Source organism: Hyla sarda, chromosome 7, assembly GCF_029499605.1.
Source record: "Hyla sarda isolate aHylSar1 chromosome 7, aHylSar1.hap1, whole genome shotgun sequence".
Lineage (NCBI taxonomy): Eukaryota > Metazoa > Chordata > Amphibia > Anura > Hylidae > Hyla > Hyla sarda.
Window position 1 is genome coordinate 14,462,470 of NC_079195.1, and position 14,353 is coordinate 14,476,822.

Sequence of the window (14,353 nt, forward strand, 5' to 3'; positions counted from 1 at the left end):
ATATCCTGTACAGGTCCATAGCATTCATCAGTACAGACCCCACATATATATATATATATATATATCCTGTACAGGTCCATAGTATTCATCAGTACAGACCCCACATATATATATATCCTGTACAGGTCCATAGTATTCATCAGTACAGACCCCACATATATATATATATCCTGTACAGGTCCATAGTATTCATCAGTACAGACCCCACATATATATATATATATCCTGTACAGGTCCATAGTATTCATCAGTACAGACCCCACATATATATATCCTGTACATGTCCATAGTATTCATCAGTACAGACCCCACATATATATATATCCTGTACAGGTCCATAGTATTCATCAGTACAGACCCCACATATATATATATATATCCTGTACAGGTCCATAGTATTCATCAGTACAGACCCCACATATATATATCCTGTACAGGTCCATAGTATTCATCAGTACAGACCCCACATATATATATATATCCTGTACAGGTTCATAGTATTCATCAGTACAGACCCCACATATATATATATATATCCTGTACAGGTCCATAGTATTCATCAGTACAGACCCCACATATATATATATATCCTGTACAGGTCCATAGTATTCATCATTACAGACCCCACACATATATATATATATATATATATATATATATATATATATATATATCCTGTACAGGTCCATAGTATTCATCAGTACAGACCCCACATATATATATATCCTGTACAGGTCCATAGTATTCATCAGTACAGACCCCACATATATATATATATATATATCCTGTACAGGTCCATAGTATTCATCAGTACAGACCCCACATATATATATCCTGTACAGGTCCATAGTATTCATCAGTACAGACCCCACATATATATATATATATCCTGTACAGGTCCATAGTATTCATCAGTACAGACCCCACATATATATATATATATCCTGTACAGGTCCATAGTATCCATCAGTACAGACCCCACATATATATATATATATATATATATATATATATATATATATATATATCCTGTACAGGTCCATAGTATTCATCAGTACAGACCCCACATATATATATATCCTGTACAGGTCCATAGTATTCATCAGTACAGACCCCACATATATATATATCCTGTACAGGTCCATAGTATTCATCAGTACAGACCCCACATATATATATATATATATCCTGTACAGGTCCATAGTATTCATCAGTACAGACCCCACATATATATATCCTGTACATGTCCATAGTATTCATCAGTACACACCCCACATATATATATATCCTGTACAGGTCCATAGTATTCATCAGTACAGACCCCACATATATATATATATCCTGTACAGGTCCATAGTATTCATCAGTACAGACCCCACATATATATATCCTGTACAGGTCCATAGTATTCATCAGTACAGACCCCACATATATATATATATCCTGTACAGGTCCATAGTATTCATCAGTACAGACCCCATATATATATATATATATCCTGTACAGGTCCATAGTATTCATCAGTACAGACCCCACATATATATATATATATCCTGTACAGGTCCATAGTATTCATCAGTACAGACCCCACATATATATATATATATCCTGTACAGGTCCATAGTATTCATCAGTACAGACCCCACATATATATATATATATCTTGTACAGGTCCATAGTATTCATCAGTACAGACCCCACATATATATATATATATATATATATATATATATATATATATATCCTGTACAGGTCCATAGTATTCATCAGTACAGACCCCACATATATATATATCCTGTACAGGTCCATAGTATTCATCAGTACAGACCCCACATATATATATATTTATCCTGTACATGTCCATAGTATTCATCAGTACAGACCCCACATATATATATATATCCTGTACAGGTCCATAGTATTCATCAGTACAGACCCCACATATATATATATATATATATCCTGTACAGGTCCATAGTATTCATCAGTACAGACCCCACATATATATATATATCCTGTACAGGTCCATAGTATTCATTAGTACAGACCCCACATATATATATATATATATATATATATATATATATATATATCCTGTACAGGTCCATAGTATTCATCAGTACAGACCCCACATATATATATATATATCCTGTACAGGTCCATAGTATTCATCAGTACAGACCCCACATATATATATATATATCCTGTACAGGTCCATAGTATTCATTAGTACAGACCCCACATATATATATATATATATCCTGTACAGGTCCATAGTATTCATCAGTACAGACCCCACATATATATATATATCCTGTACAGGTCCATAGTATTCATCAGTACAGACCCCACATATATATATATCCTGTACAGGTCCATAGTATTCATCAGTACAGACCCCACATATATATATATCCTGTACAGGTCCATAGTATTCATTAGTACAGACCCCACATATATATATATCCTGTACAGGTCCATAGTATTCATCAGTACAGACCCCACATATATATATATCCTGTACAGGTCCATAGTATTCATCAGTACAGACCCCACATATAAATATATATATCCTGTACAGGTCCATAGTATTCATCAGTACAGACCCCACATATATATATATATCCTGTACAGGTCCATAGTATTCATCAGTACAGACCCCACATATATATATATATATCCTGTACATGTCCATAGTATTCATCAGTACAGACCCCACATATATATATATCCTGTACAGGTCCATAGTATTCATCAGTACAGACCCCACATATATATATATCCTGTACAGGTCCATAGTATTCATCAGTACAGACCCCACATATATATATATCCTGTACAGGTCCATAGTATTCATCAGTACAGACCCCACATATAAATATATATATCCTGTACAGGTCCATAGTATTCATCAGTACAGACCCCACATATATATGTATCCTGTACCGGTCCATAGTATTCATCAGTACAGACCCCACATATATATATATCCTGTACAGGTCCATAGTATTCATCAGTACAGACCCCACATATATATATCCTGTACAGGTCCATAGTATTCATCAGTACAGACCCCACATATATATATATATATCCTGTACAGGTCCATAGTATTCATCAGCACAGACCCCACATATATATATATATATATATATATATATATATATATATATATCCTGTACAGGTCCATAGTATTCACCAGTACAGACCCTATATATATATATATATATATATATATATATATATATCCTGTACAGGTCCATAGTATTCATCAGTACAGACCCCACATATAAATATATATATCCTGTACAGGTCCATAGTATTCATCAGTACAGACCCCACATATATATATATCCTGTACAGGTCCATAGTATTCATCAGTACAGACCCCACATATATATATATATCCTGTACAGGTCCATAGTATTCATCAGCACAGACCCCACATATATATATATATATATTGTACAGGTCCATAGTATTCATCAGTACAGACCCCACATATATATATATATCCTGTACAGGTCCATAGTATTCATCAGTACAGACCCCACATATATATATATATCCTGTACAGGTCCATAGTATTCATTAGTACAGACCCCACATATATATATATATATATATATATATATATATATATATATATCCTGTACAGGTCCATAGTATTCATCAGTACAGACCCCACATATATATATATATATCCTGTACAGGTCCATAGTATTCATCAGTACAGACCCCACATATATATATATATATCCTGTACAGGTCCATAGTATTCATCAGTACAGACCCCACATATATATATATATCCTGTACAGGTCCATAGTATTCATCAGTACAGACCCCACATATATATATATATATCCTGTACAGGTCCATAGTATTCATCAGTACAGACCCCACATATATATATATCCTGTACAGGTCCATAGTATTCATCAGTACAGACCCCACATATATATATATCCTGTACAGGTCCATAGTATTCATTAGTACAGACCCCACATATATATATATCCTGTACAGGTCCATAGTATTCATCAGTACAGACCCCACATATATATATATCCTGTACAGGTCCATAGTATTCATCAGTACAGACCCCACATATAAATATATATATATCCTGTACAGGTCCATAGTATTCATCAGTACAGACCCCACATATATATATATATCCTGTACAGGTCCATAGTATTCATCAGTACAGACCCCACATATATATATATATATCCTGTACATGTCCATAGTATTCATCAGTACAGACCCCACATATATATATATCCTGTACAGGTCCATAGTATTCATCAGTACAGACCCCACATATATATATATCCTGTACAGGTCCATAGTATTCATCAGTACAGACCCCACATATATATATATCCTGTACAGGTCCATAGTATTCATCAGTACAGACCCCACATATAAATATATATATCCTGTACAGGTCCATAGTATTCATCAGTACAGACCCCACATATATATGTATCCTGTACCGGTCCATAGTATTCATCAGTACAGACCCCACATATATATATATCCTGTACAGGTCCATAGTATTCATCAGTACAGACCCCACATATATATATCCTGTACAGGTCCATAGTATTCATCAGTACAGACCCCACATATATATATATATATCCTGTACAGGTCCATAGTATTCATCAGCACAGACCCCACATATATATATATATATATATATATATATATATATCCTGTACAGGTCCATAGTATTCACCAGTACAGACCCTATATATATATATATATATATATATATATATATATATATATATATATATATCCTGTACAGGTCCATAGTATTCATCAGTACAGACCCCACATATAAATATATATATCCTGTACAGGTCCATAGTATTCATCAGTACAGACCCCACATATATATATATCCTGTACAGGTCCATAGTATTCATCAGTACAGACCCCACATATATATATATATCCTGTACAGGTCCATAGTATTCATCAGCACAGACCCCACATATATATATATATATCCTGTACAGGTCCATAGTATTCATCAGTACAGACCCCACATATATATATATCCTGTACAGGTCCATAGTATTCATCAGTACAGACCCCACATATATATATATATATCCTGTACAGGTCCATAGTATTCATCAGCACAGACCCCACATATATATATATATATATTGTACAGGTCCATAGTATTCATCAGTACAGACCCCACATATATATATATATATATATCCTGTACAGGTCCATAGCATTCATCAGTACAGACCCCACATATATATATATATATATATATCCTGTACAGGTCCATAGTATTCATCAGCACAGACCCCACATATATATATATATATATTGTACAGGTCCATAGTATTCATCAGTACAGACCCCACATATATATATATATATATCCTGTACAGGTCCATAGTATTCATCAGTACAGACCCCACATATATATATATATATCCTGTACAGGTCCATAGTATTCATCAGCACAGACCCCACATATATATATATATCCTGTACAGGTCCATAGTATTCATCAGTACAGACCCCACATATATATATATCCTGTACATGTCCATAGTATTCATCAGTACAGACCCCACATATATATATATCCTGTACAGGTCCATAGTATTCATCAGTACAGACCCCACATATATATATATATATATATATCCTGTACAGGTCCATAGTATTCATCAGTACAGACCCCACATATATATATATATCCTGTACAGGTCCATAGTATTCATCAGTACAGACCCCACATATATATATCCTGTACAGGTCCATAGTATTCATCAGTACAGACCCCACATATATATATATATCCTGTACAGGTCCATAGTATTCATCAGTACAGACCCCACATATATATATATATATCCTGTACAGGTCCATAGTATTCATCAGTACAGACCCCACATATATATTTATCCTGTACAGGTCCATAGTATTCATTAGTACAGACCCCACATATATATATATATATCCTGTACAGGTCCATAGTATTCATCAGTACAGACCCCACATATATATATATCCTGTACAGGTCCATAGTATTCATCAGTACAGACCCCACATATATATATATCCTGTACAGGTCCATAGTATTCATTAGTACAGACCCCACATATATATATATATATATATCCTGTACAGGTCCATAGTATTCATCAGTACAGACCCCACATATATATATATCTATCCTGTACAGGTCCATAGTATTCATCAGTACAGACCCCACATATATATATCCTGTACAGGTCCATAGTATTCATCAGTACAGACCCCACATATATATATATATATCCTGTACAGGTCCATAGTATTCATCAGTACAGACCCCGCATATATATATCCTGTACAGGTCCATAGTATTCATCAGTACAGACCCCACATATATATATCCTGTACAGGTCCATAGTATTCATCAGTACAGACCCCACATATATATATCCTGTACAGGTCCATAGTATTCATCAGTACAGACCCCACATATATATATATATATATCCTGTACAGGTCCATAGTATTCATCAGTACAGACCCCACATATATATATATCCTGTACAGGTCCATAGTATTCATCAGTACAGACCCCACATATATATATCCTGTACAGGTCCATAGTATTCATCAGTACAGACCCCACATATATATATATATATATCCTGTACAGGTCCATAGTATTCATCAGTACAGACCCCACATATATATATATATAAATCCTGTACAGGTCCATAGTATTCATCAGTACAGACCCCACATATATATATATCCTGTACAGGTCCATAGTATTCATCAGTACAGACCCCACATATATATTTATATCCTGTACAGGTCCATAGTACTCATCAGTACAGACCCCACATATATATATATATATATATATATATATCCTGTACAGGTCCATAGTATTCATCAGTACAGACCCTATATATATATATATATATATATATATATATATATATATATATATATCTATATATCCTGTACAGGTCCATAGCATTCACCAGTACAGACCCTATATATATATATATATATATATATATATATATATATATCCTGTACAGGTCCATAGCATTCATCAGTACAGACCCCACATATCTATATCCTGTACAGGTCCATAGTATCCAACAGTACAGACCCCATATATATATATCCTGTAGAGATCCATAGTATCCATCAGTAGAGACCCCACTTATATATCCTGTACAGGTCCATAGTATTCATCAGTACAGACCCCACATATATATATATATCCTGTACAGGTCCATAGTATTCATCAGTACAGACCCCACATATATATATATCCTGTACAGGTCCATAGTATTCATCAGTACAGACCCCACATATATATATATCCTGTACAGGTCCATAGTATTCATCAGTACAGACCCCACATATATATATATCCTGTACAGGTCCATAGCATTCATCAGTACAGACCCCACATATATATATATCCTGTACAGGTCCATAGTATCCAACAGTACAGACCCCATATATATATATCCTGTAGAGATCCATAGTATCCATCAGTAGAGACCCCACATATATATATCCTGTACAGGTCCATAGTATTCATCAGTACAGACCCCACATATATATATATATATATATATATCCTGTACAGGTCCATAGTATTCATCAGTAGAGACCCCACATATATATATCCTGTACAGGTCCATAGTATTCATCAGTACAGACCCCACATTTATATATATATCCTGTACAGGTCCATAGTATTCATCAGTAGAGACCCCACATATATATATCCTGTACAGGTCCATAGTATTCATCAGTACAGACCCCACATTTATATATATATCCTGTACAGGTCCATAGTATTCATCAGTACAGACCCCACTTATATATCCTGTACAGGTCCATAGTATTCATCAGTACAGACCGCACATATATATCCTGTACAGGTCCATAGTATTCATCAGTACAGACCCCACATATATATATATCCTGTACAGGTCCATAGTATTCATCAGTATAGACCGCACATATATATCCTGTACAGGTCCATAGTATCCATCAGTAGAGACCCCACTTATATATCCTGTAAAGGTCCATAGTATTTATGAGCTTTCTTGAGCAGGGGGACCTTGCGGAAGCAGCAGGATTTTAGTCCTATACAGGGTACTGTGTTACCAGTTGTTTTCTCGTGACTATGGTCCCAGCTGCCTTGAGATCATTGACCAGATCCATTCGTGTAGTTCTGGGATGATTCCTCACCATTCTCATGATCATTAAACTCCATGAGGTGAGATCTTACATGGTGGAGGGAGACTGCTAGTTAATTCAGGTTTTTTCCATTTGCGAAAAATAACACCAACAGTTGTAAACTTTTCCCCAAGCTGCTTGGTGATGGTCATGTAGCCCATTCCAGCCTTGAGTAGGTCACCACCTTGTCCCTGATATCCTTGGACAGCTCTTTGGTCTTGGCCATAATGGAGAGTCTGGAATCTGATTGATTCTGTGGACAGGAGTCATTTATACAGGTAACAGGCTGAGATTAGGAGCACTCTCTTTCAGTAAGTAAACTGTAAATTAATCCATAACTTATAAGAAATGCGTTTCCTGGATTTTGTTGTTGTTATTTTGTCTCTTACTGTCCAAATAAACCAACCATTAAAATTGTGGACTGATCTTTGCTTTGTCAGTGGGAAAATGTACAAAATCCTAATTTTTTCCCCCCTTCATTGTACATTTCTTATACAGGTCCATAGTATTCATCAGTACAGACCCCACATATATATCTTGTACAGGTCCATAGTATTCATCAGTACAGACCCCACATATATATCTTGTACAGGTCCATAGTATTCATCAGTACAGACCCCACATATATATATCCTGTACAGGTCCATAGTATTCATCAGTACAGACCCCACATATATATATATATATATCCTGTACAGGTCCATAGTATTCATCAGTACAGACCCCACATATATATACCCTGTACAGGTCCATAGTATCCATCAGTACAGACCCCACATATATATATATCCTGTACAGGTCCATAGTATTCATCAGTACAGACCCCACATATATATATCCTGTACAGGTCCATAGTATTCATTAGTACAGACCCCACATATATATATCCTGTACAGGTCCATAGTATCCATCAGTACAGACCCTACATATATATATCCCGTACAGGTCTATAGTATCCAACAGTACAGACCCCACATATATATATATATCCTGTACAGGTCCATAGTATTCATCAGTACAGACCCCACATATATATACCCTGTACAGGTCCATAGTATCCATCAGTACAGACCCCACATATATATATATATATCCTGTACAGGTCCATAGTATTCATCAGTACAGACCCCACATATATATATCCTGTACAGGTCCATAGTATTTATCAGTACAGACCCCACATATATATATATATCCTGTACAGGTCCATAGTATTCATCAGTACAGACCCCACATATATATATATATCCTGTACAGGTCCATAGTATCCATCAGTACAGACCCCACATATATATATATATATATATATATATATATATATATTTATCCTGTACAGGTTCATAGTATTCATCAGTACAGACCCCACATATATATATATATATATATATATATCCTGTACAGGTCCATAGTATTCATCAGTACAGACCCCACATATATATATATATATATATATATATATATATCCTGTACAGGTCCATAGTATCCATCAGTACAGACCCCACATATATATATCCTGTACATGTCCATAGTATTCATCAGTACAGACCCCACATATATATATATATATATATATATATCCTGTACAGGTCCATAGTATCCATCAGTACAGACCCCACATATATATATCCTGTACATGTCCATAGTATTCATCAGTACAGACCCCACATATATATATATATATATATATATATATATATCCTGTACATGTCCATAGTATTCATCAGTACAGACCCCACATATATATATCCTGTACAGGTCCATAGTATTTATTAGTACAGACCCCACATATATATATATATCCTGTACAGGTCCATAGTATATATTAGTACAGACCCCACATATATATCTATCCTGTACAGGTCCATAGACACCACATATATATCCTGTACAGGTCCATAGACACCACATATATATTCTGTAAAGGTCCATACGGTAGTATTTATCAGTACTGTACCACAAGCAGTGTAATCACTTTACATTGCAAAGTAAAATAAGGCAAAAAAAAAAAAAAAAAGTAAAAAAAATACTGGAACTGCTTACTGTGGTACTAACCATCCTAGCGGATGGGGGATCTGTCCTACGGAGCCCGGAGATAAAGGGTAATATGGTGATATATCTGGAGGGTGTGGAGGCCGAGGGATTCCTGGGGAAATAAAAGACAGACTTAGAATAACAGAAGAATAGTAATAACCAATGCTTTAAGTTTAGGAACAAGAAGCAAAAACTATAGAGAAACACAAAAAAATAATTAACTTATTATATAATGTAAATATTAACATTATATATAAATACATATATATTTGTAATAGACATTGGTTAAAAAAAAACGTGTCTATTTTGTGTGAAACAAATCTATCCCAGCAGCTATTGCCTGTGTGTCTCTGTGCAGAGACAAAGTACAGGAAGTGTGGGAGGACAAGCAGGGCAGACTCCTGGCTTGTCAACAATGCTGCTGTGTGGCACAGAGCCCTGCTTGTCCTCAGTGTACAGAGCCCCGTTGCCCTCGGTGTACAGAGCTCTGCTTGTCCTCAGTGTACAGAGCCCCGCTTGTCCTCAGTGTACAGAGCCTTGCTTGTCATCGGTGTACAGAGCCCTGCTTGTCCTCAGTGTACAGAGCCTTGCTTGTCATCAGTGTACAGAGCCCCGCTTGTCCTTGGTATACAGAGCCCTGCTTGTCCTCAGTGTACAGAGCCCCGCTTGTCCTCAGTGTACAGAACCCTGCTTGTCCTCAGTGTACAGAGCCCTGCTTGTCCTCAGTGTACAGAGCCCTGCTTGTCCTCAGTGTAGAGACCCCGCTTGTCCTCACTGCACAGAGTTCTGCTTGTCCTAAGTGTACAGAGCCCCGCTTGTCCTCGGTGTACAGAGCCCTGCTTGTGCTCAGTGTACAGAGCCCTGCATGTCCTCAGTGTACAGAGCCCTGCATGTCCTCAGTGTACAGAGCCCTGCTTGTCCTCAGTGTACAGAGCCCTGCTTGTCCTCAGGTACAGAACCCTGCTTGTCCTCAGTGTACAGAGCCCTGCTTGTCCTCAGGTACAGAACCCTGCTTGTCCTCAGTGTACAGAGCCCTGCTTGTCCTCAGGTATAGAACCCTGCTTGTCCTCAGTGCACAGAGCCCTGCTTATCCTCAGTGTACAGAGCCCTGCTTGTCCTCAGTGCACAGAGCCCTGCTTGTCCTCAGTGTAGAGGGCCCTGCTTGTCCTCAGTGTACAGAGCCCTGCTTGTCCTCAGTGTACAGAGCCCTGCTTGTCCTCACTGCACAGAGCCCTGATTGTCCTCAGTGTACAGAGCCCCGCTTGTCCTCGGTGTACAGAGCCCTGCTTGTCCTTGGTGTACAGAGCCCTGCTTGTCCTCAATGTACAGAGGCCTGCATTTCCTCAGTGTACAGAGCCCTGCTTGTCCTCAGGTACAGAGCCCTGCTTGTCCTCAGTGTACAGAGCCCTGCTTGTCCTCAGTGTACAGAGCCCTGCTTGTCCTCAGTGTACAGAGCCCTGCTTGTCCTCAGTGTACAGAGCCCTGCTTGTCCTCAGTGTACAGAGCCCTTCTTGTCCTCAGTGTACAGAGCCCTGCTTGTCCTCAGGTACAGAACCCTGCTTGTCCTCAGTGCACAGAGCCCTGCTTGTCCTCAGTGTACAGAGCCCTGCTTGTCCTCATTGCACAGAGCCCTGCTTGTCCTCAGTGCACAGAGCCCTGCTTGTCCTCAGTGTACAGGGCCCTGCTTCTCCTCAGTGTACAGGGCCCTGCTTGTCCTCAGTGTACAGGGCCCTGCTTGTCCTCAGTGTACAGAGCCCTGCTTGTCCTCAGTGTACAGAGCCCTGCTTGTCCTCAGGTACAGAGCCCTTCTTGTCCTCACTGTACAGAGCCCTGCTTGTCCTCAGTGTACAGAGCCCTGCTTGTCCTCAGGTACAGAGCCCTTCTTGTCCTCACTGTACAGAGCCCTTCTTGTCCTCAGTGCACAGGGCCCTGCTTGTCCACCCACACTTCCTATATTCAGTCTGCGCACACAGACACACAGGTAAATGTAGTAGGTAAATAGCTGCAGACACAAGGACTATTTTTTCCACCCAAAAAATATACATATTTTTTATTCAGTGTATATTACGTATATTATTATATATTAATATATATAATATTAAATAATATATAATATTATAATATATAATTATAATAATATAATAAGAATATATAGTATATATTTATTGTATATTACGTACATATAATACGTTTTTGCAGATGACAGGCACACTTTAAGAGATTGCTATTTAATGCGAATGCCCATTGTATTCTACAGGGTTTCAATGTAAAACCTGCACTTTACAGCCAAAAAAAATCCTTTAACTCAGGACAAAGTGCACTAAACTGCTTTGCTACAAAGTAACCGGTGCAGTGGGCAAATGTCCCGAAGTAATAATGTTATAACCAATCGGCTGTAACCTGCGATGAGATATTATTCCCTGTGAGGTCACTTCTCTCCGCCGTTCACCTTCTTCTGAGACAAGACATGAATAAAACAGACACGGCTGCGGGGAGAAGAGATGTAAAACAGGGAGGAGGGAGGAGACGGCTCGTCAGGATCATAAATAAATGATCGCCACGAAAAACACAAAAGACAGGTGGACGCACCAATCCGACGCTAAAAAGATCATTTGTAAAAATCGTGAGTCGTGAAAAGGGGAGTGGGGGGGAGGGCACGTTACACTCGCTGGAGTACAGTTCCCAAAGACACAGGGGGGGGGGGATTTATTCTTGGGTTTACATCACTTTTTTTGGTGGTAAAAAGTCAAAAAAAATTTGCACAATGGTTCAAAAACTTTAAATTTGTACAATACATTTACCACGAATTTCTCCGCAACGGGAATAAAATTGGCAAATCTTTTGCGCAACAGGATTAAAAAATGGTGAAACCGTTCACCGAAGCTAACAATGATAAATGTTCCCCAAAAGTAACCAAAAAACTTAAAAGGGGTACTCCGTTGCCCCAGTGTTGGAGTGGGCGGCGGGGGGGGGGTCGTGATGTCACGGCCCTCTCAATGCAAGTCTATGGGAGGGGGCGTGGCGGATGTCTAGGGGAGGAGTACCCCTTTAAAGGGGTTATCCAGGAAGAAACTTTATATATATATATATATATATATATATATATATATATCAACTGGCTCCAGAAAGTTTAAAAGATTTATAAATTACTTCTATTAAAAAATCTTAATCCTTTTAGTACTTATGAGCTTCTGAAGTCAAGGTTGTTCTTTTCTGTCTAAGTGCTCTCTGATGACACGTGTCTCGGGAACCGCCCAGTTTAGAAGAGGTTTGCTATGGGGATTTGCTTCTAAACTGGGCGGTTCCCGAGACACGTGTCATCAAAGAGCACTTGGACAGAAAAGAACAACCTTAACTTCAGAAGCTCAAAAGTACTGAAAGGATTAAGATTTGTTAATAGAAGTAATTTACAAATCTGTTTAACTTTCTGGAGCCAGTTGATATATATATATATATATATATATATATAAAAAGTTTTTTCCTGCATAACCCCTTTAAGTAACTTTTGTATCAGTTTGATTAATGATCATGGAAGCAAACTCCCAGAATCCTCTGCTCTGTGTGGTCGGATGTGTGGTACAATAAGATTTGCGCTCTGGAATACTGGATGTAGTACGGCTCTGTTCACACCTAGATTAAAGGTTCGGTTACAATGGGGGAGATTTATCAAAACCTGTCCAGAGGAAAAGTTGCTGAGTTGCCGATAGCAACCAATCAGATTGCTGCTTTCATTTCTCAGAGGCCTTTTCAAAAGTGAAAGACGCGATCCTATTGGTTGCTATGGGCAACTCAGCAACTTTTCCTCTGGACAGGTTGTGATAATTCTCCCCCAATGTGTCAAAATAGCGCAGCACGCGCATCGATTTTGTCCAGGATAATGCTGAACACTAAGGAGAAGATTTATCAAAACCTGTGTAGAGGAAGAGCGGTGCAATTGCCCATGGCAACCAATCAGATCGCTCCTTTCATTTCTCATAGGCCTCTTTAAAAATGAAAGTAGCGATCTGATTGGTTGCTAAGGGCAACTGCACCGCTCTTCCTCTACACAGGTTTTGATAAATCTCCCCCTATG

The 14,353-nt window shown here is 37.9% G+C and overlaps 1 protein-coding gene across 20 annotated transcripts in view; it reads right to left on the bottom strand.

The window, feature by feature from the left end:
- Positions 1-14,353, bottom strand: part of TCF7L2 (transcription factor 7 like 2) — a 304,484-nt gene that overhangs the window by 63,996 nt on the left and 226,135 nt on the right. For 16 of the 20 annotated variants that reach the window (XM_056530841.1, XM_056530842.1, XM_056530838.1 and 13 more), the window contains one exon: positions 10,291-10,393. In XM_056530841.1, coding sequence (XP_056386816.1) covers positions 10,291-10,393 — 103 coding nt within the window. The remainder of the gene's footprint in view (positions 1-10,290; positions 10,394-14,353) is intronic. The other 4 variants (XM_056530839.1, XM_056530856.1, XM_056530851.1 and 1 more) reach the window with 1 other exon arrangement.